Source organism: Schistocerca serialis, chromosome 11, assembly GCF_023864345.2.
Source record: "Schistocerca serialis cubense isolate TAMUIC-IGC-003099 chromosome 11, iqSchSeri2.2, whole genome shotgun sequence".
NCBI classification, from domain to species: domain Eukaryota; kingdom Metazoa; phylum Arthropoda; class Insecta; order Orthoptera; family Acrididae; genus Schistocerca; species Schistocerca serialis.
In genome coordinates this window covers 111982021-112006600 of record NC_064648.1, presented here as the reverse complement: position 1 = coordinate 112006600, position 24580 = coordinate 111982021, and the positions used below count along the sequence as shown (strand labels likewise).

Sequence of the window (24580 nt, the reverse complement as noted above, 5' to 3'; positions counted from 1 at the left end):
CAACACAGAGACATTCCGTTTCCCGTGGAACTACGTAAGCGAACACGATTCTCCGGTCCAAGAGCTTGTGGGAAACGACGAATCTTGCTACAGTGTAGACGTTAATAACGAAGGTCTGGGAGAAGAAATTTTACTGTTGAAAGGATTCGTGAAGGCAATGTTGTGTCTGAGCATTTCTTCTGCACCTTGTGAGTGAAGTTTGAGTGACGGCCTCACGGACTGTTCTGCCGCTTGCCTGCTGGCGCCTCACAAGCAGAGAGGCCGCTGACAGTTGTGGCAGGAGCCACGGACTGGCAGGGAGCGGCGAGCTGCGTCAGCTGCGGCCGCAGCACGGCCACAGGGAATGAAGTGAGGTGACAGCAGCTGAGCTGACAGGCGTACACTCTCCACTACACTTATTTACTCGATGTGCCAGTCAAAGTAAGTGTAATTTCATTACCTGTAGCTCCACGACTTGCGTCACCGTCTCAGCTGTGCCGTTGTGACCGATGAGTGTCGAGACTCGTGTGCGTCGTTGCGAAATTGCTTTCGTCAGCTGAAACTCGGGCCTCGGTGTTCTGTCTCGAATACAGCTAGAATTACTTTGTTTGTTGCAATCTTTTACGTCAAGTAGAGACAACAGTACCAGATAGAGAGGATTTCCTTGACATTTTGTATGCGTGTCACGTTGTGGTCTCATTGTGTTTAGTTCAATGTAGACTGACTGTATGGTTCCAGATGATAGTCGCATTATGTGGTGTGAATACTGCTACTACTATGTCATTGTTATTGAACACAGCAGGTACGGTAGAGTAGAATGTTTGCTGAATGTGGAGAAGTAAATTGAGTCTGATATCAGGAGCGAAAATTCTGGTGATAGAAGTGATATAGCGTTAATCTCTGTATGTTGCAAATTAGAATAGTCTGATGTAGCACCTTGCTGACTGGTGTGAAATACTTTTCAGCGATCAGATATTATACAGCAGTTGTGTTTGTTCACAATGAACTGTTGACTTTTACCAAGTTTAGTCTGGAAGTGTACTCGAGACATTTTTGTTGAGAGGAGGATTGTCCATTGTTATATGAATTATTTTACTTTTATCTGGCGTTGTCTGGGTTTTGCTACAGCATTGCTTAAAGTATTTGTGTTGTTTATGTTACTTGAGGAGGGCTGAAATTAGTGAGTCACAATAGGATTGAGTTTTTTGCTTCTTTATTTTAAAAAATATGACAACTGCTTTTCTACAAATTGTTTCAGTTCCTGTTTTTTTGCACAGACTTCGCTGGACTGTCTGCCTCATGACAGCATCTCCACCAGCCGCCACCTGTTCCACTGCCTGGCGAGGTCCAGCGCTGTCTGCCCACCAACAGTTGTGGCCCCCCTGTCGGCCCCCGCGACGAGCAGCGCAGCCGCCACTTCTGCGTGGCCATTGAATGCCGCCCAGTGCAGCGGCGTCCACCCAGCGTCACTCCTGGCGTCCGCCGCCGCCCCCGCCCCCACCAGCAGCCTCACCGCCTCGACGTCTCCCCTGTACGCTGCCCAGTGCAGGGCGGTCTGCCCACCCCAGCCCCTCGACGCCACGTCGGCCCCTGCGGCGATCAGCGCCCTCAGCTCCCCCACTGCCCCGTCGTCAGCCGCCAGGAGCAGCCTCCAGCCCCTCTCCTCTACAGAGAGGCTCCTGCACAAAACACACAAACTGCCACTCTCTGCTACAAACACACAACACACAGAATGGGGAAAACAGCCACACGAGGAAACAACTGTTGCGAATACAAATCTGTCCTGGCTCTGAGCACTATGGGACTTAACATCTATGGTCATCAGTCCCCTAGAACTTAGAACTACTTAAACCTAACTAACCTAAGGACATCACACAACACCCAGCCATCACGAGGCGGAGAAAATCCCTGACCCCGCCGGGAATCGAACCCGGGAACCCGGGTGTGGGAAGCGAGAACGCTACCGCACGACTACGAGATGCGGGCAAATCTGTCCTGAAACAAACCTACTGTATTCCCCCTCCCACAGTACAAAACAGTGCGCAGTTGTGTGTATGTATTAAATTACAGCAAATCTGTTCTCTCCCCCTCATAAGAAAATCTTCATTCATCGTCCATTACAAATAGCATTATACAACCTCTGAAAGAATTTCATTACCACATTTTGTCACACTCATTCCTGCAAGTCAGCTATTTTGCTCTCGGGACGCAACACCTAACCAGTCGCTCACCTCCACTACAGAACAGGCTTCTTGCAGCTGATACTGGTCTCTGTCTGCAGCTTCACTGCCAGACGTCACACACAAGAAGAATCCCATCTCCTGGTTTTCAAACAGACACTTTCCTGCTATGCAGGCAAAAAAATTTCACTGCAGTTACCGGCAGTTTTCTTCATTCAGCCTCACCAGACACAAACTTTCTGACACATAGACAACAATTTATTCAAAACATGTGAGAGATAAACACCAACTCGGCAACACCACCCCTATAAAAAAACTGTGTGTGTGTGTGTGTGTGTGTGACATTTTGTGGCCTCATAGCATACGCACATGTACACTCCTGGAAATTGAAATAAGAACACCGTGAATTCATTGTCCCAGGAAGGGGAAACTTTATTGACACATTCCTGGGGTCAGATACATCACATGATCACACTGACAGAACCACAGGCACATAGACACAGGCAACAGAGCATGCACAATGTCGGCACTAGTACAGTGTATATCCACCTTTCGCAGCAATGCAGGCTGCTATTCTCCCATGGAGACGATCGTAGAGATGCTGGATGTAGTCCTGTGGAACGGCTTGCCATGCCATTTCCGCCTGGCGCCTCAGTTGGACCAGCGTTCGTGCTGGACGTGCAGACCGCGTGAGACGACGCTTCATCCAGTCCCAAACATGCTCAATGGGGGGACAGATCCGGAGATCTTGCTGGCCAGGGTAGTTGACTTACACCTTCTAGAGCACGTTGGGTGGCACGGGATACATGCGGACGTGCATTGTCCTGTTGGAACAGCAAGTTCCCTTGCCGGTCTAGGAATGGTAGAACGATGGGTTCGATGACGGTTTGGATGTACCGTGCACTATTCAGTGTCCCCTCGACGATCACCAGTGGTGTACGGCCAGTGTAGGAGATCGCTCCCCACACCATGATGCCGGGTGTTGGCCCTGTGTGCCTCGGTCGTATGCAGTCCTGATTGTGGCGCTCACCTGCACGGCGCCAAACACGCATACGACCATCATTGGCACCAAGGCAGAAGCGACTCTCATCGCTGAAGACGACACGTCTCCATTCGTCCCTCCATTCACGCCTGTCGCGACACCACTGGAGGCGGGCTGCACGATGTTGGGGCGTGAGCGGAAGACGGCCTAACGGTGTGCGGGACCGTAGCCCAGCTTCATGGAGACGGTTGCGAATGGTCCTCGCCGATACCCCAGGAGCAACAGTGTCCCTAATTTGCTGGGAAGTGGCGGTGCGGTCCCCTACGGCACTGCGTAGGATCCTACGGTCTTGGCGTGCATCCGTGCGTCGCTGCGGTCCGGTCCCAGGTCGACGGGCACGTGCACCTTCCGCCGACCACTGGCGACAACATCGATGTAACGTGGAGACCTCACGCCCCACGTGTTGAGCAATTCGGCGGTACGTCCACCCGGCCTCCCGCATGCCCACTATATGCCCTCGCTCAAAGTCCGTCAACTGCACATACGGTTCACGTCCACGCTGTCGCGGCAAGCTACCAGTGTTAAAGACTGCGATGGAGCTCCGTATGCCACGGCAAACTGGCTGACACTGACGGCGGCGGTGCACAAATGCTGCGCAGCTAGCGCCATTCGACGGCCAACACCGCGGTTCCTGGTGTGTCCGCTGTGCCGTGCGTGTGATCATTGCTTGTACAGCCCTCTCGCGGTGTCCGGAGCAAGTATGGTGGGTCTGACACACCGGTGTCAATGTGTTCTTTTTTCCATTTCCAGGAGTGTATTTAACATGTGCTATCATGCTCAAAATCATCTGAACGACCTCAGTTGTCGTCCTTCTTGATGTTTTTGCGGCGTAAGGACTGTTCCATGAAGTTTCTGGCGTGCAGCCGCATAAATTCAGTGGTTCGGTCCTCGGGTTTAAAAGGACGGACCAAGTGCGCCAGCGTCAGTCACTTCGGCTCGCTCTGGGGATGGCGGGACGGTGTTCGGCCGAAATATTAGCAGAAGAGGCTGAATTTATGCGGCTGCACGCCAGAATCTTTATGGAACGATCTGAATTGTGTTTCGCCTGATTTGTAATGCGTCCTCATAACATTGTTCCTCTGCTCTGTTTTCGGTACAGTCTTTGCCGGTACAAAATGTTCACTGCATGAGGCCACAAGAGACAACTGCTCTGTGCGACCATCAGTTTAGATGGAAACTGACACTTCGATGATGCAAATACCAGGAAACGTGTTATTGGACGCTACACAGCCATTACGCTTGCATATTCAAATTTATTCCAGTAAATGAAACCTCACAAAGCAGCATCACAAAGCAGCGTCATTTAGACACGACGAAACTTTTCTTACTGCGCTACTATCCGGGAATGCAATCTAACAAGTAAAGAAGGAATATCTCAAGTACGGTTTCAGTCACAAGTAACAAAGAGTGTGCAAGTTGAAACTCGAAATGATCTGCCATAAAGTTTTGTGTTTCCCGGATATTTGAACGCAGCACTTGATTGGATGGTTAACTAAGCACAATGAAACGTCAGAAACCGTCATTTTTAACCAGCAATGAGATGACAAACTGAAACCAGGAGACGAAAGTGTTTTGCGTAATGGGCATTCGAAACCAACACCTATCCACACTGACTTCTAGTCACGCGTAGACGTTGAGCAGCGAAATGTGGACATGTCATAATTTTAAATACCATGATGAAAATTTTGTGCCGACTAGGAATGGAACCCTAGACACATCCTTGTTGACTACATACAAAGATACGTTGACTGTACTATATTCTCTTTCACTAGTAGCTAGGAGTGGCATGTTTCAAACTGACATGACAGGACGAAAAGCTGCCCATCTGACTTGGGACTCGAAACCAGTACCACCATTATTGTTAACAAAGCCCAGAGAATCGGTAAAATCAGAATAATTTCTCACATGTATTTTGCTGAGCTCATGCTGCAACTTAAAGTGACATGCCAGGATTCGAACCCAGGGATGTGTCTCTTGTGAATGTTTTTATGACTTTGCAGACAAGTGGAGACAATGAAGCAGTGGAAATGCATCATCTGAAAGTGATCAAACGTGACGAAAAGGGAGATCTGAGTTCAAATTCCAGTCCATCGTCAATATTTTCCACGTATCAGGCTCGAATACAGTAAGAGTCAAGTGCGCTGCGGCCTTGTACAGCAATTGGCTCATTGATTTAAAAAAATATCGCTTAAGAAAGGTGACTGGTGACAGAGTTTCGACCCGGCATCACTTCCGCCTCTGTCAGGGCCCAACCTGTAGCGACTCTCCTCCAGGCTACCAGAGGTGGGAGAGATGCTGCTTATGCTTGTTAAAAATGATTGCCGGATGTGAGAAACGAACCCAGACCTTCAGCATATGTAGCAAGAATCATTTCAACTTTTTCTTAACTAGCAACTATTACCACGAATTAAAATTCATCCAAGTTGCGGTATTCGAATCCAGTACTTGCAGACTAGTAACTCGCGCCCTTAACCCCTTTTCTTTCATTTAATTTTTTAACCATTCCGAGGTCTGGCCACGATGCCTCCCCCATACCTGTCACAGAGTCGCTGCGCTATTTTCGCGCATAATTTTTTTATTTTTTTTATTTCTAATTTTTTTTATTTTTAGCACTTCATCTGAAAGACCATGTTTGCACACAAACTAACTCAGCTGAGAGCGACGCCTTCCAACTTCTGTGTTCACGATGGTTTGCTTTCCGATTTATTTCTCAACATCTTGTAACTCGCCCAATGCCTCGGTTGCCGAGGCTCGTTTGGAAAGTTGGTCTTCTGCCATCCCTGAGTACTGCACGCGCTGGAAGCTCCGTGTTGCGATTCCTGATACAGCGGGTGACGATGAATGTAACGCAGAACAGCAGAAATCAGTGCAGTCGCTTCTGGTTAAAAGGAGTTTTAACATACAGAATGAAGTGAAATAAAGTGTACTAAAAAGTACCATGTGTTCTGTCGTGAGGACCAGCTTTTGCTCCGAGATTCCTTCAACATAATATAGAGTGCTTCTGACCTACGTATTTCAAATTAGATTTCTGTTTCCTTAAAAATAAATAAGTCAGTAAGAAACACCGTTTAACACAAAAGAGCTTAAGGACGATTTATTATGATGTTATAGCTTTTATGCCTTTTTCTATTCACTTTGCACACTGTACCACGTAACTGTATGTACTGAAACATGTTGCGAAATTCCTCTCGCAGTTTCCCGCCTCAGCGACGCACACGCCGCCCCGTGGTCCGCTTGTGCCCGGCGTGCGTGCGGCGACCCACCCAGCGTCCGCCCATCTCGTTTGCCTCTGCTGGCAGGTGGAACGTTGTTTGTCCTCTTAGCCAGTTTACAGCATTCCTTTATTCACACGACACGTCGCTACGATTCAAAAAAACTGCAAGGCAAGGTACTGGGAGTAGAGTTCGTGTTATTGCGGCTAACAATTATGTGATAACTCACCAGATGTCCTTCACTTGAGCGCGTACGAACCTCGCCTGCTATCAGGTCGTAATTCTCTCACGTCCTGCCGACCACCCAGGTGGACTGCCTCAAGTTTCGCTTTGGTTGCTACTTTCCTGTTTACTGCCCTCTACTGAGTAGTTTTCACACTTGTTGGTAGCTGTGGGGTGCTGATGTTTATCCAAATGGACCTCGAGCTGTAGTGTGGCTATTTTTGTTCAGTAACATTTCCGCTTTTGCTTCTCATTAATTCCACGTACATGTTCTTGATTTTTACCATATTCAGCAGACAGCTCTGGTTTGAGTATAACTGAGTTCGAATCAGAATTGTTAAAAATGATAAAAGCCATTGGCGACGTGCCGTACATCTGTGGGTGGATTCGAGACAGTGGGAGTAATTTCGTCTGGTAAGTGCGGCGTGAGGGCCGTGTGTGTCTTCTTCAGCATGTCGTGTGTGGAACACACGAATATAGTTTCTCACTTTCTCCCAAAGTAGGTGAGGTTTAATCCCCCCCCCCCCAGTTTCCGCCTGAGATGGTCAACGTGTCAAACTTTATCTTAAAAATATTACCACGAGTTAGAAAATGACTCGTAGCTGACGGAAATCTTGCTGCTGTTTCACGTGGTATGGGTAAAACTTGTGCTGTGGAGATGCAGCTCATTCACCAGGAGTGACTCGCTTTTTTAGTACAATGAATTGACGCATGGTGCAGGGAATGGCAATTGAATCTCAATGTAGACAAGTGTAATGTGCTGCGAATACGTAGAAAGAAAGATCCCTTATCATTTAGCTACAATATAGCAGGTCAGCAACTGGAAGCAGTTAATTCCATAAATTATCTGGGAGTATGCATTAGGAGTGATTTAAAATGGAATGACCATATAAAAGTAATCGCCGGTGGAGCAGATGCCAGACTGAGATTCATTGGAAGAATCCTAAGGAAATGCAATCCGAAAACAAAGGAAGTAGGTTACAGTACGCTAGTTCGCCCACTGCTTGAATACTGCTAACTGGTGTGGGATCCGTACCAGATAGCGTTGATAGAAGATATAGAGAGGATCCAACGGAGAGCAGCGCGCTTCGTTACAGGATCATTTAGTAATCGCGAAAGCGTTACGGAAATGACAGATAAACTCCAGTGGAAGACTCTGCAAGAGAGACGCTCAGTAGCTCGGTACAGGCTTTTGTTGGAGTTTCGAGAACATAACCTTCACCGAAGAGTCAAGCAGTATATTGCTCCCTCCCACATATATTTCGCGAAGAGACCATGAGGATAAAATCAGAGAGATTAGAGCCCACACAGAGGCATACTGAAAATCTTTCTTTACACGAACAATACGAGACTGGAATAGAATTGAGAACCGATAGAGGGACTTGAGGTACCCTCCGTCACACACCGTCAGGTGGCTTGCGGAGTATGGATGTAGATGTAGATGTAGACACTATTTACATTATGACTTAATAACTTTATTTTTAATACTATTCACTTAAAGCGCTTTCCCTTACAGATACGTTCCTTGGCATCACCAAAGACAGTGTAACACCGATTACTAAAGATTTTTCATAAAGTGCGAATAACACAATGTTTCCAATCAGAAAAACAAACAGTACAAGGAAATCTTATCAATGACCAAAGAAAAAGCATTAAAAATGTGTTAAGAAAATGAAACAATCTAATGAATACTATGCAAGTTCGATAACGTTAGATAATTTGGGAGATTACATTCCTAATGCTATTTCTTACATTTAGCTGTAGTATTCAGTAAACCTAGAAAAGAAAACAATGAGGTATACGCTGTAGTAACGCGAACGTATTGCAACTTACCATGTTAACCTTACAAGAAAAATATTCTAGAGTAAAACAATGTTCCCATAACACAAACGCCCATAAATAGTCGTGAGTTGGCGAGATGTTGTGCCCTTCCTGCACAAAAAGAGGCTTTGACAATGTGCACCCCACAGTCATAATGAAGTTGTGTCACAGGACTACCACGAAAGTATGTGTGGAAAAGTAGCAGTGTGTGCACACATATAACGAACTCAAGTTAACAAGTCATTCAGTGCCCCAATTGAGTGACTACACTTGTTTCTGCATTAAAAAAAAACTAGAAATTATCTCTGGAGAAGACGAAACAGCAGCAACTACGTTTCCAAATCCATAAGTTTTTTCACTTTTAGACCTACAGTGCACTGAATCAATTTAGGAAAAAACTTATGTGGAGACGTTTTCTAAGAGCTTCTTAACTGCTTGTGGGTCTGCCTGAGGATAACTTTGTTACAGAAGAAATAAAAAATTCTTTCCAGCGAGATTTCAGCCTACATCTAACACAGTCAGCCCTTTGAAGGGTTAATGCTTGACCCCCGAGCTATCGGACAACCATCACATGTAGCTCGCTCCTTGACCCTGTGGGGGTCAAGTTGGATAATTTTCGGTGTAAAAGGTTAAAGTGGCTGTAGTTTCAGCTTGGAACGAGCTTTCTGCACTCGGAAACATAAATCTTCTAATCTATACCATCCCTTATTTAACGACCATTCAGAATGTTCAATGGTAACGACAGGAAAATATCAAGTAAATGCGTCAGGACGATTCTCTGCCACTCCAGGAACTAAGTCTGAGGTCACAGTGTTGAAATTAAATCAGTCGGAAATTTGAGGGAAGGAAAAGTAGGATGACTGCAGGAAGAATTAGAAGAAATCGAAAAGGAAAGGAACATAGAAAGGACACATTCAGCACACGCAACAGTCGGAACAACCTTCAGTGAAATTAAATGCAAGGATGACTACACAAAGAGTGTGTTAAACGCGCAAGAGACCTCTATGAGTGGGAGGAACTATCAGATGATGTGACAGAAGAAGAGATGGAAGCCGAATTGGAAAACGTGGGGGACTGGCCATTACACTTATAATTTCACAAAGCTCTGGAAAACTTGCACACAAACAAGGTGGAACGGTTAGTTAACATTCCCTCGAAACTTACATGATCATTTGGGAAGGTGAAAATCAGACGACAATTCAATTTTGTCTGTAGGATCCATGAGACAGGAGTCATAACAACAGACTGCCAGAAACACACCATCCAGACACTACAGAGGCGAGCAAGGGTCGATATTGCGATAGCTTTCGCCCAGTGAGCTAAACAGCTCATTAATCCAAATTACTAACAAGAATAATTATAACACACAGAAGAATCGAAGATAAAACTGAGGATCTGTTTGAGCACACTAAATTTGGAGTAAAGGTTCGAGAGAGGCCTATCAGACCTTCGACCTGATAGTGGAAGAAATGTGTAAGAAAAATGGAGATCTTTATTGGATTTGCAGATCTTTAAATGACGTTTGACAATGTGAAATAGTGAAAGTATACGAAACTTTTAAAAAAATAGGTATAAGACATAGGGAACAGCAAATAACACAGAATATGTACAGTAATCAGGAAGGATTGGTGCTTTGATTAAAGATGGTGGAAGACAGCGATGCTGGTAGTCTCCACAAATATTCAGTCTGAAGACTAAAGAATCGTTGGTGGAACTGAAGAAACTTCCAGGAATTTAATTAAAACTGAGGGTAAATAGCATTTCATTGATAAAATTTCCTGGCGATATTTCTTTCACTGAAAGTGAGAAAGAATCACTGGAGTTGGTGAATGTAATAAATAGTCGAATGATCACTGAATTAAGATTAATGAACAGAAGAAAGAGGAAAGTATTGGGGAGTGGCGGAAATAACATTGATGGCAAAGTTTACATCAGAATTAAGGACCACGAAGCTGACAAATTGCAGGGATTCTGCTATGTGCGAAGCGTATTTACACTTAGGGACAAGGCGAGGTTGTTATAAAAAGTTATCTAGCACACGAAAACAGGACATTCCTCGCAAAACAAGGCTACTGGTACAAAAGATAGTCCTTAACTGGGGAAGAAACCTGTGAATGTATGTTTGTAACAAAGTACTGTATGAAAATGAATCGTGGATTACGGGAAAAAACGAGAAGGAAATCGAAGCATCCTACATCGGTGCTATTGGAGGATGCTGAAATTAGATGAACTCATACCAGAGGAACCCTGAAACGTCCCTCCAGAATAGGTGAGGATAACAATATTTGGAAAACCGTGACGTGTACAAGGGTCAGCATAATGGGTTGCATGTGAAGTCATCAGAGAACAAGTGCCATGGTGCTAGAGGTAGCTGTAGAGGGTAAAACCTGTAGGGCAGGACAGAGATAGGAGTGCACAGCACAAATAATTGTGGACTCTGGGTGCCCACAGCACTCTAAACTTGTTGTTCACACAGACAGAAACATGGTCAACAGCAGGCAGAGTTTCTGCTTCGCATGTGTGTTGTTACTGGGACTGGCTGTTACTCCATACTGCGGCGGGTCGACCAAAGTCGTCCACACCCTGACGAGCTGACGCTCTGCCGACATTTGCTACTCTTTGCTGCTTGACGAGCATATTTGTTGTTATTAGCGGAAATTTTATGGCAAATAATTGTTTTTCTATTTGTCCTGTCTCAGTCCTGCCAACCACCCCAGATGGTCTCACAAACATGTGTTTATCTGACCCCTGCTAGACCATTCCAATATGCCAAGAGTACTGGACGTTTATCTCTTTTGACAAAAGAGTCACACATTCAGGGCAGTCACAGTCGCTCCCTGCCACCAGATTTTCTGTGTATGACGTTGGCGTATGTGCCTGAATTATCGCTGACATTCGTTGCATGAGAATAAATCACTGAACTGTTGACAGTAACTCACTATTTTCCCTACCAACCTATTCTTAATGACTCTCTCTCTCACGATACAACCTCCTATCATGTCGATACAGCCCCGTTATTCATGTGACTGTATTGTTCTGATTTTATTCCTAGTTCGCTTTGCTGACGGTCATTAAATGTAGACTCAGCATTTACACTTCGCTTTTCGGTATTTATATCTTATCTACCACATAATACTCGTGTGTGTGTGTGTGTGTGTGTGTGTGTGTGTGTGTGTGTGTATGCGTGTGTGCGTGTGTGGTGAGGGAACTCACCGCAAGCGAGAGACAGTGGCGTCATCAGGTGCAGGAGTCGTGGGCAGTGCAGCAGCAGCAGCAGCAGCAGCAGGAATCTGGCGGGTTGTGCCGGCAGTGGTGGTGGTGACAGTGGTCGTGGTGGAGGTGGTGGAGGTGGTGGCGGCGGTGGCGACGGCGGCGGTGGTGGTGGTGGTGGGCCTCATCTGTGTAGCGGGTGGTGGGCTGCACACACAGAGAGAGAGGCACAGTGTGAGCAGGCGTGTCCTCGTGGGGTCCTGGGGACGGCCCACTGCAGCGCACACACACACTCATACACGCCGACAACAGGAGTAGCGGTCCAGTAAATACAAATTAATTACCAGTGCGGTAATCACATTTAGTTGCACCACCTGAGTTCCCCACAGCAGTTGCTCACCATACCACACAACAGGTAGTTCAAAATCAAGCATGAAGAAAACGTACATACAGTGCCTGACACTTACACGAAACTTAATTACAGAGCCACTGTACAGGCCAGCTCTGGTACTATCGTTCTCAAAGGTATCCGAATGATCTGAACTGGATTGTGCCTCTTTGTACGTGACCCACATAACTTAACTACCTCGCATTTCATGTGCACCCTTTTAGATATTGTCGTTTTACTATACATAATAAACGTCGTAGGACTGGTTGGGTACTAATCCCTGAAGTGTGGCATCTGAGACCAGTACAGACCAAAGTATGTGCTTCAGGTAGAGGCATTTGTACGTCTGTCTGTCTTTGTAGCTGTTATAATGGTAACAGACAGTCAAATGTTAAGGACAAGTGGCCCTTCCAAACTTTGAAAAAAAAACGTGATTAACACTTTGAGCTACTTCTCAATTTCGTTATTTAACAACCACTTTTGAAATATGTATGACCTGTAGGACAGCAGCTCCAGAAAAATTTCAAGACGTTTGTCTTACCATGTGCAGTCATTACTGAACTGTCCTCTGTGGGACTTGCTCATCAGTTCGCAGCTGGCTCTGTCCACACCGCTCCCTGTGTGAGAGACCCCCTGCTCTGTGTGGCGGAATTACTGCAAGTCTACACTCTCTGTTCTGTGATATTTGTATGATTGCTTCAGCGCCTCAGCGTCCCTGGCTATCAAGAATGTTAAGGAGGAAGGTGGTGGTGTATATTTGGTGTATAAGACAGACCTGGAAGAATTGGAAGGTTCCAGCTGTATTATATCATTCCCAGATAGAGAATCCGATGAACTGTAAGAGGTACGCACGAGCAGACCTAGGGTCACTTAGTTATGGTGGTGAACAAACTGAAAAGAACTGTTAGGATCAATCAATGTACAGATAAATGAGATTCTGAAGAGCTGACGAAAGTAATGAGTTTTTCAACTTCTGTGAGACTGTAGATAACGCGATAATGAATGTCTCAGCTGGAATTTCAGGTGAACAGCAGCTGATGTCTCTGACAACGCCAAACACGAAAATTGAACGGATAAATGTTGGAGCAAGGAAGGCAACTCTGAAGAAATCTTAGCAAACGGAAAAAATACATAAAATGATTAATGAAAGACAGAAGTACTAAAATAGTCAGGGAAAGCCAGGAATGAAGTATTACAGGTCGCTAAAGAATGTAATTCTAAGTTCGACGGACGATGAAGTAGAATGACTGCAATAAGTTTCAGGTAAATAAATAAAAAGTGATCGTAGGATGCACGCAATCAGCACATGGAAAAGCCTAAAGATCCTTCTGTGAAATTAAATGCAAGGATGACAACACCAACACCCAACCTTCCAGATGTCAGACTCTCAGATCGGTGCCAAAAGCCGTTATGTCGATGGAGTATGAACCAAAACAGGACGTGTAAAGGGTAATTAAAAGTATCACGAGAGCTACTAAGCATGGGAAAAGCGCATCTGTGAGTAACTGCATCCTAGATCTCGCATGGATGAGGAGGTATAACGTTCAAATCCCACTGGTGACAACATTTTTTTTAACTGTGTTGGGGCGAAGCTGTTACATGGAACGAGATTTTCCTGACATGTACAAAGACTTTTCGGAGTTTGAAACAATGTTCTTTTGACAGTCTGCTTCTTTTGCTTCGTTAGTTGAACATCATGTACTTATCATTGATCTTATTATGTTGTGTATTATTGATTATTGTTATTGCTGTTATTTCCACATGTGCGATGCAACTGTTTCTTTATTTTTCTGTTCTGGTTGTATATTCTGTGAAACTACTAAAGCACTCTACAGCTTTACTGCTTTCAGTGAAACGAACCGAAAGCGGACCACCAAGAGAACATTGCTGTGAACTCCAAACAGCCATTTTACATGTCATGAGCACGTCCAGTATTAGAATCATAATATAAGAGAGCTTTGGAAGGCTTAAGATCCAATAAGGCAGATCATATAGATAAAATTCCATCATAATTTCTAAAATTATTGGGAGAAATGGCAACAAAACGACTATTCACGTTGGTGCATAGAATGTATGTGTCTTAGGACTTCGGAAAAATACCATCAACCCAATACAAAGACTGTTAGAGCTGACAAGTGCGAGAATTACCGCACAATCAGCTCAGCAGCTCATGCATCCAAGTTCCTGACAAGAATAATATACAGAAGAATGGAAAAGAAAATTGAGGATGTGGTAGATGACACTTAGTTTGGCTTTAGAAAAGGTAGAGGCACTAGAGAGGCAATTTTGACATTATGGTTGACAATGGAAGCAAGACTAAAGAAAAATCAAGACACGTTCATAGGATTTGATGACTTGGACAAAGTGTTCGACAATGTAAAGTGGTGCAAGGTGTTCGAAATTCTGAGAAAAATAGGGCTAAGCTATAGCTAGAGATGTGTGGTATACAATATGTACAAGAGCCAAGAAGGAATAATAAGAGTGAACGACCAAGAACAAAGTGCTTGGATTAAAAAGAGTGTAAGGTGGGGATGTAGTCTTCCACCCTACTGTTCAATCTGTACAAAGAAGGAATGAAATAAAGGAAAGGATCAGGAGTGGAATTAAAATTCAAGATGAAAGGATATCAAGGATATGATATGCTGCTGACATTCCTATCCTGAGTGAAACTGAATTAGCATCAGAATTGATGGTCATGAAGCAGATGAAGTTAAAGAATTCTGCTACCTGGGCAGCAAAATAACCAAAGACGGATGGACGAAGGAGGACATCAAAAGCAGACTAGCCCTGACCAAGAGAATTCTACTGATATAAAACATAGGCCTTAATTTGAGGAAGAAACTTGTAAGAATGTACATATGGAGTACAGGACTGCATGGTAGTGAAACATTGACTGTGGCAAAACTGGAATAGAGAATCTAAGCATTTCAGATGTGGTGCTACAGGCGAATGTTGAAAACTAGGTGGACTGACGAGGTAAGCAATGAAGTGATTCTGTGTAGAATCGGAGAGGAAAGGAATATGTGGAATATACTGACAAGTTGAAGGGACAGGATGATAGCACATCTGCTAAGAAATCGGCGAATGACTTCCATGGTAGCAAAGGGAGTTACAGAGGCTAAGGACTGCAGAGAAAGACAGAGATTGGGATACATTCAGCGAACAATTGAGGACATGGATTGCAAGTGCTACTCTGTCATGAAGAGGTTGTTGGCACAAGAGAGGAATTAGTGATGGACCGCATCAAACCAGTTAGAAGATTGATGACCCAAAAAAAAAGCGCGTCGTCCCATATAGCAATTTCACACATAATACGGTAAAAATTTAGGGTCGTTGGGTTGTGAACCCATGATCTTTGATACAGGAATCTTAGGCTCTATCAACTTCCACATGAAAGCACCATACTTTACATACTCACTGTTAGGCTTGTGAAGTGCTCTGTAGTCCTGGTGTTACTTTTAATTAACGTTTATGTACTCTCTGCTGGACAACAGCAGACAGCTTGAACTAAATCGCAGTTTTTGTTGATAAGCTATCGACCTGCAACTTTTGGTACTGATCTGAGTGTCTGACATCTGCAGGTTTGGGTGTAAGAGTTCGAAAAGAATTCCGCTGCTAAGTACAGGGAGGGGGGAGAAAGAAGGAGAGAGAGAGAGAGAGAGAGAGGGAGGGAAGGGGGGGAGTGAAAGAAATGGCTGACAAAAGTACACTGAGCACCTCCATGAGGTGAGGGACTATTGAATGACATGATGGAAGGGAAACTGAAAGTCGAGCTGGAAAACATAGCGGACTGGTCATTAGACATAGAGTTTAACAAAGCTCTGGACGATTTGTGCAAAAACAAAGCGAATGGTTAAATAACATTCCCTTGCAGTTTATATGATGCTTGCAGGAGGCTGCAATGAAACAACTATTCAAATTCCAGAATGGCAGAAGTGAAGCTGTCAGTACCGGGCGTGAGTCGTGCTTCGGTAGCTCAGATGGTAGAGCACTTGCCCGCAAAAGGCAAAGGTGCCGAGTACGAGTCTCGGTCGGGCACACAGTTTTAATCTGCCAGGAAGTTTCAACTATTCAAATTCATCTGTAGAATCTATGGGACTATAGACATAGCAACAAATTTACAGAAAAATATCATCTACACACTCCACATGCGAGTAAGGACCATTAAATACGAACGATTTCGCACAATGAGCTTAACAGCTTATGAATACTAATTGCTGACACGATTAATATGTACAAGAAAGTAAGTTTGGATTTAACAAAGGTAAAAGCACCAGAGAGATAGATCTAATCATACACTTCAAAAGGGAAGCAAAGTTTAAAGAAAATCATGCAGCCTTCATTGCATTAGGCCACCTTTAAAAAGATTGACAATGTAAAGTAATGCGACATGTGTGAAATCTCGAAAAAACGAGTGAGATATAGAATACAAGCAGATTATATAAATTACTATATGTACAATAATCAACACGGAACAGCAAAAACTGAAGCAAGGAATACTGTCATTAAAAAGGTGCAAAACAAGGACCGAATTAGTATCGCCAAGGGTTCAGTTTGAACATCAACGAATCGTTCGTGGAATTGAATAAACCTCCAGGAATTTAATTAAAATTGAGGGTGAATGTATTTCATTGATAAAATTCACTGGTGTTATTACCATGTTCACTGAAAGTGAGAAAGAAGTACCCAAGTGGTTGAATACAATAAACAGTTGGATGAGCACAGCATTATGATTTAAACTAAAGAAAGACGGAAATATTGGGGAGTAACAGAAATAACATCAGTGTCAAACTTAACATCAAAATTAGGGACCACAAAGTAAATGAATTTGAGTGATTCTGCTACCTGGGAAGCCAATGTACACTGAGGGACAGAGCGAGATTGTTATATGAAGTAATGTAACAGAGGAAAACATATCATTCCAGGCAAAACAACGCCATTGCTGCCAAAGATAGGCCTCAATTTTGTGATAGAATATCTGAAAATGTACATTTGGAGCACAATATTGTATGAAAATGAATAATGGATTATGGGAGATAACAGGAAGAGAAGTGACTTGGAGCATTCAAATTGGGATGCAATAAAAGGATGTTGAGAATTAGGTGAATTGATAAGAAAGGAACTGTGGAAAGTGGGATATATCTGAAGACATCAGGGAATAACTGCCATGGTACTGGTGGAAGCAGCAGAGAGTAAAAACTGTAAACAAAGACAAAGATTGTACCACTTCCAGCAAATAACTGGAGACTTTGGATGAAAATGCTGCTCTGTGGTGAAGAGTCCGACCCTGCACCCCCTCTTCCCAGAAATAAATGATGGGATCTCAGCACTCTAAGTGTGTTGACAGACAGAAATATGATCTACAGTAGACAGTTTCTGCTTTTCATGTCTGTTGTTACTTTGACTACCTGTTATAGCAAAATAAAATGGTACAATCATGTTGGTCCAAACCCTGAGGAGCTTAGGCTTAAGAGACCACCTCTGCCAACTACTGCTTTTGTTTTGATTCTTGAACAGAGTAATTCTTGTTATTAGCACAAGTTTAATCGAGGGGTCTAGGATCCTTTCTCCTCTTTTGTTTCTACCAACGACCCTAAATTCTCTCATAAATAAATCTGTCTTTACTTGTCCCCTGCTACAGCATTCCAATACACCATGATTTTTAGATGTTTATGTCTCTTTAAATAAAGTGTTGCGCATCAAGTGCTCTCATAATCCCTCTCTGTGACTGGATTTTCCGTGTGTGACGTCGCCTTACATGCCAGAGTTATTGTTGGATTGGTTTACTGGTTCTGATGAGAATATATCACTGAAATGTTCACAATAGATCACTGCTTTCCCTACCAAACCATTTTTAATTGACCTTTCTTCCATAATACAACTTCCTCATTCTGTGGATACTGCCCCATTATTCATCTGACCATATGTTACGATTTTCTTTCCATTTCATTTTCCTGGCCCTCACTGAATGTAGACTGATCCTTTACATTTCCTTTCTCTGTTTTTCTACCTTCTGTACAATGTAGTGCTAATGTGTGCATGCGTGTGTGTGTAGTGAGGGAACTCACCGCATGCGAGAGACAGTGGCTTCTCCAGGTGGAGGAGATGTGGGAAGTGCAGTTGCAGCAGGTGTTTGGCGGGGTGCGTTGGCAGTGGTGGTGGTGGCGGTGGTGGCGATAGTGGCGGTGGTGGCAGTGGCGGTAGTGGCGGTGACGGCTGGTGTGCTGCACATACAGAGAGAGCAGAGTGTGAGGTGGCTGGCGTATCCATGTGAGGATGTGGGGGTGGCTCACTACAGCCAGCCCTGCTGAGGGACCGTGCACACACTGGCAACTGGCAGACGACAGGTGCCGAATGCTGCGATAGCGGTCCAGTTTATACAGATGAATTGCCATTGAGTTAATGACATTCAGATGCACGCCTGAGCTCCCTACAGCAGTTGATGACAACACCATACAACAGGTAGTTCAAAATCAAGTGCAGGATTAAGATACATACAGAATTAGTGGACAGGTCAGCTCATATACTATCACCCTCCAAATTATCCAAACGGCCTGAATTCCACTCCATCTGATTTGTATGCACCCACTTAGTGTTACTGTCTTGCCGTCCCTCTGCTCTCTTTTCTGGTATGGGCGTTTCACTGTTCAAAATGGTTACTGCAAGAGACCACTTGAGAAAACTGATCTGTAAGGCTGTCAGTCCACAATCAGACTAATATCTCAATAATGTCAATACCAGAAAAAGTGTTATTATTAGATGACAGTCTTTAGCACCTGTAAACTCAAGTTTACTGCAGTAAATGACATTTTAGAAACTAACTTTCACATTGAAATTACGTGACGAAAACGTTTGTTCACACTGACATCCAGGACTCAAATCGAACAACCGTTGTCTCTGTTAACTAAATACCAAAGGTCTTAGATATCGTTTCAGTCACAGGTAAGCTAGCGTGCACGTATCTAAGCGCTGAAATCTTGAAGTTTCACTAAGTTTTGGGTTGGATGGCAATTTGAACCCAGCACTTAATAGGATTGTTAACTAGGCACAATAACACGTTATATATCCAAATTTTTCGTTGTTAGCGAGATGACAACCTGAAACGGTGAGGCAAGTAATTTTGTTCCTTTACTGGTACTTGAATCAAGTACGTATCATTGTTTTCAAGCCACAAACACACGTTAAACATCTGCTTAGTTGACCTGTAGCGACATGTGCACATCTCTGAACTGGAAATAACGCGACGAAAAGTTCTGTGAGGGGCGGGAATGTAAGCCCACTCGCAGCATCGTTGCTTACTGCAAATAAGGAGACGCTGATTATCGAATTCTGTTTCGACAGTTGCTAGGAGTGACATGTTTTAACCTGAAATGATGCCCTGAAAACTTTGGTAAGTGATCAAGTCGAAACGAACACCAACCGTCTTTGATGACAAGACATACGCAGACGATGAAATCACAATTACTTTTCTCTTTTGGTTTGATGTGCACGTACTAGCAGTTGAAATGACTCGATGAAAATCTTTGCAGCCAGCCACGATTACGAAAGATGCTAATTACTATGGGTATACTGCTTGGAAGGATTTCTTACTACAGAACACTTTCGTCACACCATATGCATGATGTTACATTCTGAGGACACAGATTAACCTTTCATTGTACATTTTTTCTCAGGGCCACAAAATTTACTTTTATGAAGTTAAAGCCCAGTGGTTGAAATGTCCATCTTACCATCCTGATTTGCGTTCTGCTTTATTTCCTTAAATCGATGAACGCAAATGCTGAGACCTTTCCTTTGAAAGGGAACTGTAAATTTCCTTCCCCGCATTTGGGAGCTGTAGATTCTGCTTTGACTCTAATGGTCTTGCAGTCGATGGGACGTTTGACCCTAAGTTAAACTCTTTTTTCTTCCTCGACATTTCCTATTGAATTCAAGTATTGCACGAAGGTTAAACGGTCGTATTTCAATACATTTGCCAGTAATCGATTGGACCGTACTGGTAAACTGTCACATCAGAGGAATACTATTCGAAATGAGAAAACTGTTTTCTGATGTGAATTCTTCGCTGCACTTACCACATACACTCACAAAATGTTTAATGCACCGTTTTTGAATGTTGAAACAAACATCCTTGTAACCTTTAAATGTACAACATTCAATACATCACTGCAAAAACAGTTTATAACTTCAAATAAGGAATGACGACTGATAAATGTACTTATAGCAGCCTGTATGACAACACATCAAACAAAATCTCTACGACCTTATACATGACTCTACTTGTTTCAGTTAATAATGCCCTTTCAGGCTATATGCATCAATGTTGACTGCAACACGAGGAAAAAGTATGCACTTCCTTACGCAGTTGAGTGATACTTTTTTTTAGGCCTCCTTCCACTCCCCTACAGCCTTTGGTAAATTTTTCCACACGGAATTTATCCAGGGCGTTCCCCTGTGCTGCATTTACTGAAGACATGCCTCGTCTTTGCCAAGATCAATGGTGTGAATAATAACAGAATAATAACGAATGACCTCCTCAAAAAACTATTGTATTGGATAAACAAAGCTGCTTTGTAGCTTAATACCACCTCATGGTAAAAAATACATTACTTTTGAAATTGCAGTAAAAGAACGATACTTCCAGCATAAAAATGGGCCCAGTGTCTGAACATAATAATGACTGTCTATAAATGACTGTCTATGAATGACAGCAAAGGACTTGGAAGAGCAGTTGAACGGAATGGACAGTGTCTTGAAAGGAGGGTATGAGATGAACACGAACAAAAGCAAAACGAGGATAATGGAATGTAGTCGAGTTAAGTCGGGTGATGCTGAGGGAATTAGATTAGGGAATGAGACACTTAAAGTAGTAAAGGAGTTTTGCTATTTGGGGAGCAAAATAACTGATGAAGGTTGAAGTAGAGAGGATATAAAATGTAGACTGGCAATGGCAAGGAAAGCGTTTCAGAAGAAGAAAAATTTGTTAACATCGAGTATAGATTTAAATGTCAGGAAGTCGTTTCTGAAAGTATTTGTATGGGGTGTAGCCATGTATGGAAGTGAAACGTGGACGATAAATAGTTTAGACAAGAAGAGAATAGAAGCTTCCGAAATGTGGTGCTACGGAAGAATGCTGAAGATTAGGTGGGTAGATCATATAACTAATGAGGAGGTATTGAATAGAATTGGAGAGAAAAGGAGCTTGTGGCACAACTTGACTAGAAGAAGGGAACGGTTGGTAGGACATGTTCTGAGACATTGAGGGATCACCAATTCAGTATTGGAGGGCAGCGTGGAGGGTAAAAATTGTAGAGGTAGACCAAGAGATGAATACACTAAGCAGATTCAGAAGGATGTAGGCTGCAGTAGGTACTGGGAGATGAAGAAGCTTGCACAGGATAGAGTAGCATGGAGAGCTGCGTCAAACCAGTCTCAGGACTGAACACCACAACAAACAACATGAATGACATCCTCATAAACCAAATACATCTCTTCTTTTAGTGAAGATATAAACCTCTAGCGCAAAAATTAAGCAGTACAAAATAATTAACTGGTCTTGACACAATGACACACTACAGCAGCAATAAATGCGACAACAGTATCCGGAGAACTTTCTGGAAATTTGATTGATACCTGTCGCCGAGTTTATTTTGTATGATCCAGTATTAGTGTAACCATAGACTCGTACAAAATCACTGCTGCTCAGCTAGGGGCCAACACTTCCTGCAGAAATTTCTGCATCATTCCATAATGTCAATAGTGTAGCTGACTGTTATGTGATTTCATTTCAGCGATTACAAAATCAAGTCGAAAATACGCATTTCACTACTGGACCAATCGCCATGTAACGTCACAGCGTAAGTATTTCAGCTTGAGATGTTGGAGAGTGTTGGTGATGAGCAGGGAGTTCAACTCAGGGATCCCTTTCCGCTGTTTTTGACCCTTTCTGGACTATACAGTTCCGTCCTTTTGTTGTTTCCCCAGATATACAAATTCTTCAGCGTTTCCATGAAAGGCGCAGGTGTGGTTTTAAATAGTGGGTGGGTGCAAAAATTTTCATCAGGTGACTTCAAGTCGTAGCATTTGCACTGCAAATCATCGGTGAAAGACAATAATAATTTTTTTACATTTCTACATTCATTGTCAACAATAACGATTCGTGCCGGTTTCGACTCTCAATCAGGCACAGAAGTATTTATCACATCATTTGAGGTTTATAAATTCAACTTCTAATTACTGGTGGAAAACTATTTGACAGTGAACGTCTCTTCATGTGTCGTCATCGGCGGTGACAGTATGTACGGGTTTAGAATCCCAGTCAGCACAGAACTTTTCCTCCCGTAACTTCTAGATCAGAGACGAGCATATCTCGCTAGTGGTGCAACAAACCAACTGGACAGCCACGGCAATCTCCTGGCTGTGAAGGACATTTTCATTTAATTAACAAGGCACATCGACCATCAGACAATGTACACAGAGATTACTGTTACCAAAAAGATTACCGTTAATAAAAACTTTCTCAAACTTAAGACCTTGTGTCATTTCCCATAGTGTGCAGGAGCAGTTTGGAGTAATGTAGACAAATATATTTCGGTGCGATGTGTTAAATTTTTTTTTCATGAACGTAACTAATGACTGTAACATGATCGATGTTTCAAACATGAATTTTCATATTGATGTCTATTGAACAAAAGATAAACACACTGAATGGTTTAAAATACAGGGTATAAGTTCATTGCAGTTGATTGAGGGAATGCAAGTGGCGTCATCTCAAACACAAGGTTACCAGTATGTCAAATACCACACAAAATATTACCTAAGTATTAGAATTTAGCTGAAAAATAAATGACGGTTTATCAGTGTTAATGGCTACTACACTTGTATGGACATATGTAACTGTAAGATGGTGCAGAAAAAAGGGAATGTTGGTCTCAGAAACTCTTTCATGTTCAGACTATGAGAGGTGGAATAGCAACAGTAGTAGATGGGGTAGATAATTTCATAGGTAGTGCCACAGTGGAATGCAAGTCTGTGGTGTTCACTGGGTGGCTATAGAAATCCATAGAGCAACTGAAACAGGCGGAGAGGTGTGGGGTACCGGTTCATCAAAGACACAGTAAAGCATGGCACAGAAGGGAATGTATCCAAGTACTGTGTGAGCTTCATATAGCGGCTGAATAGAGAGGAGAAGGAAATGAGGTGGGAAGTCTCAGTTTTATGGAACGAACTGGAACCACCACGAGGACTGGTTTGTGTTCCTGTGAGGTGGTCCCAGGCTGTGAGAGGTGTGAGCAGCCATACACTGGAGCACCGATGCTTACTTCACCAGGTTTTCTGATCATCTTCCATACAAGATCTGACAGCGAACCATTATTCTGTCATATAATGTTCCTTTAGAGCAATTCAAAATCTTCCATGTACTGCCTGGATTTGGAGAGAACGAAGAATTATGTTGGGGATGTTACTGGCATATGGCTTGCATGAAGAAAGGAAGTGACAGAGAACGAAGCTGTAGTACTGAGGTGTGAACAGCGGTTACTCTCATAGTCTGCTTTACTACACGAAGAAAATTCCACGGGTCATCAGCTGTCGAAAACTGTAAATATGTTGCCGCCCTCCTCGAACCGTTGTGCAGTACGCTTCCTTGCTCGAGGTGTCGGCCAGAAGTGACGTACTCGGTCGTCGTCTTCATGCAGCGTGACGCTATTCAGAGGTGTCTCATTGTCATCAGCCACAGAGGCACTGAACAACTTTAAACGCTGCTCTATGCGAACAGGCTCACAGCGACCCTAAGGGCTGCCGGCTGCAAACTACACACATCACTGTGTTTGAGGCCGGGTTGGGCAATACAGCTTTGTGTGCACAGCAGAATGGGTCATGCTGCGTTCACACAGTGAATGTATCCTATTCTCCTGACACTTGATGCCAAAACCTAAAGAACGACTTTCCTACGCATGTAGTTCGACAGAGAAGTGTCTACAAATTGGTTGTCTGATCATTTTTGCTAGATAACATACCTGTTAATGGACTCAGCTTAGGGATTCAGCTAACCTGCTACAAGAGGACAATGATAGCATCGTGAGCTAGCAGGAAATGACGGTCGACGATTGTGTATCTTACAACATCTTTGCTGTGTTAGACTGATGCCATTGGTGAATACCTGCACATCTTTAATAATACGTTTTTAAATAGTTACGGTGTTCTTTCAGCACATTTTATTTGCGCGACAAGCTCCAGAAGGGGGGGAGGCTTCATTTCCATAATTTTTTCTACACGGCGATTTTACTTGAACCGGCAATCGTTAGAAGTGTACATCTACCAAAATACTAAGAAGGTTGTAAAGAACTATAGCAGTACTTTATTCAACGAGATATTATGTTCACTTCTTTCCTTCAAGGAAACAACATTATTTTATGGCTGGAATCTATATTATTCGTCATTTAACCAATAATTGTGCACGTAGCCTTGCAGGAGGTGTTTGACACAGGTCTACTAAAACCTGGAGGGTGCTTCTGGGAAACATTGC

The 24580-nt window shown here is 43.4% G+C and overlaps 1 protein-coding gene across 1 annotated transcript in view; it reads right to left on the bottom strand.

Annotated features, from left to right (window-relative positions):
• Positions 1-1276: 1276 nt before the first annotated feature.
• The window catches only part of LOC126426511 (putative ankyrin repeat protein PA3287), an 88748-nt gene continuing 65444 nt past the window's right edge, over positions 1277-24580 (bottom strand). Inside the window, exon 2 of the mRNA XM_050088417.1 lies at positions 1277-1658. Within this exon, the coding sequence (XP_049944374.1) occupies positions 1277-1658 (382 nt within the window). The remainder of the gene's footprint in view (positions 1659-24580) is intronic.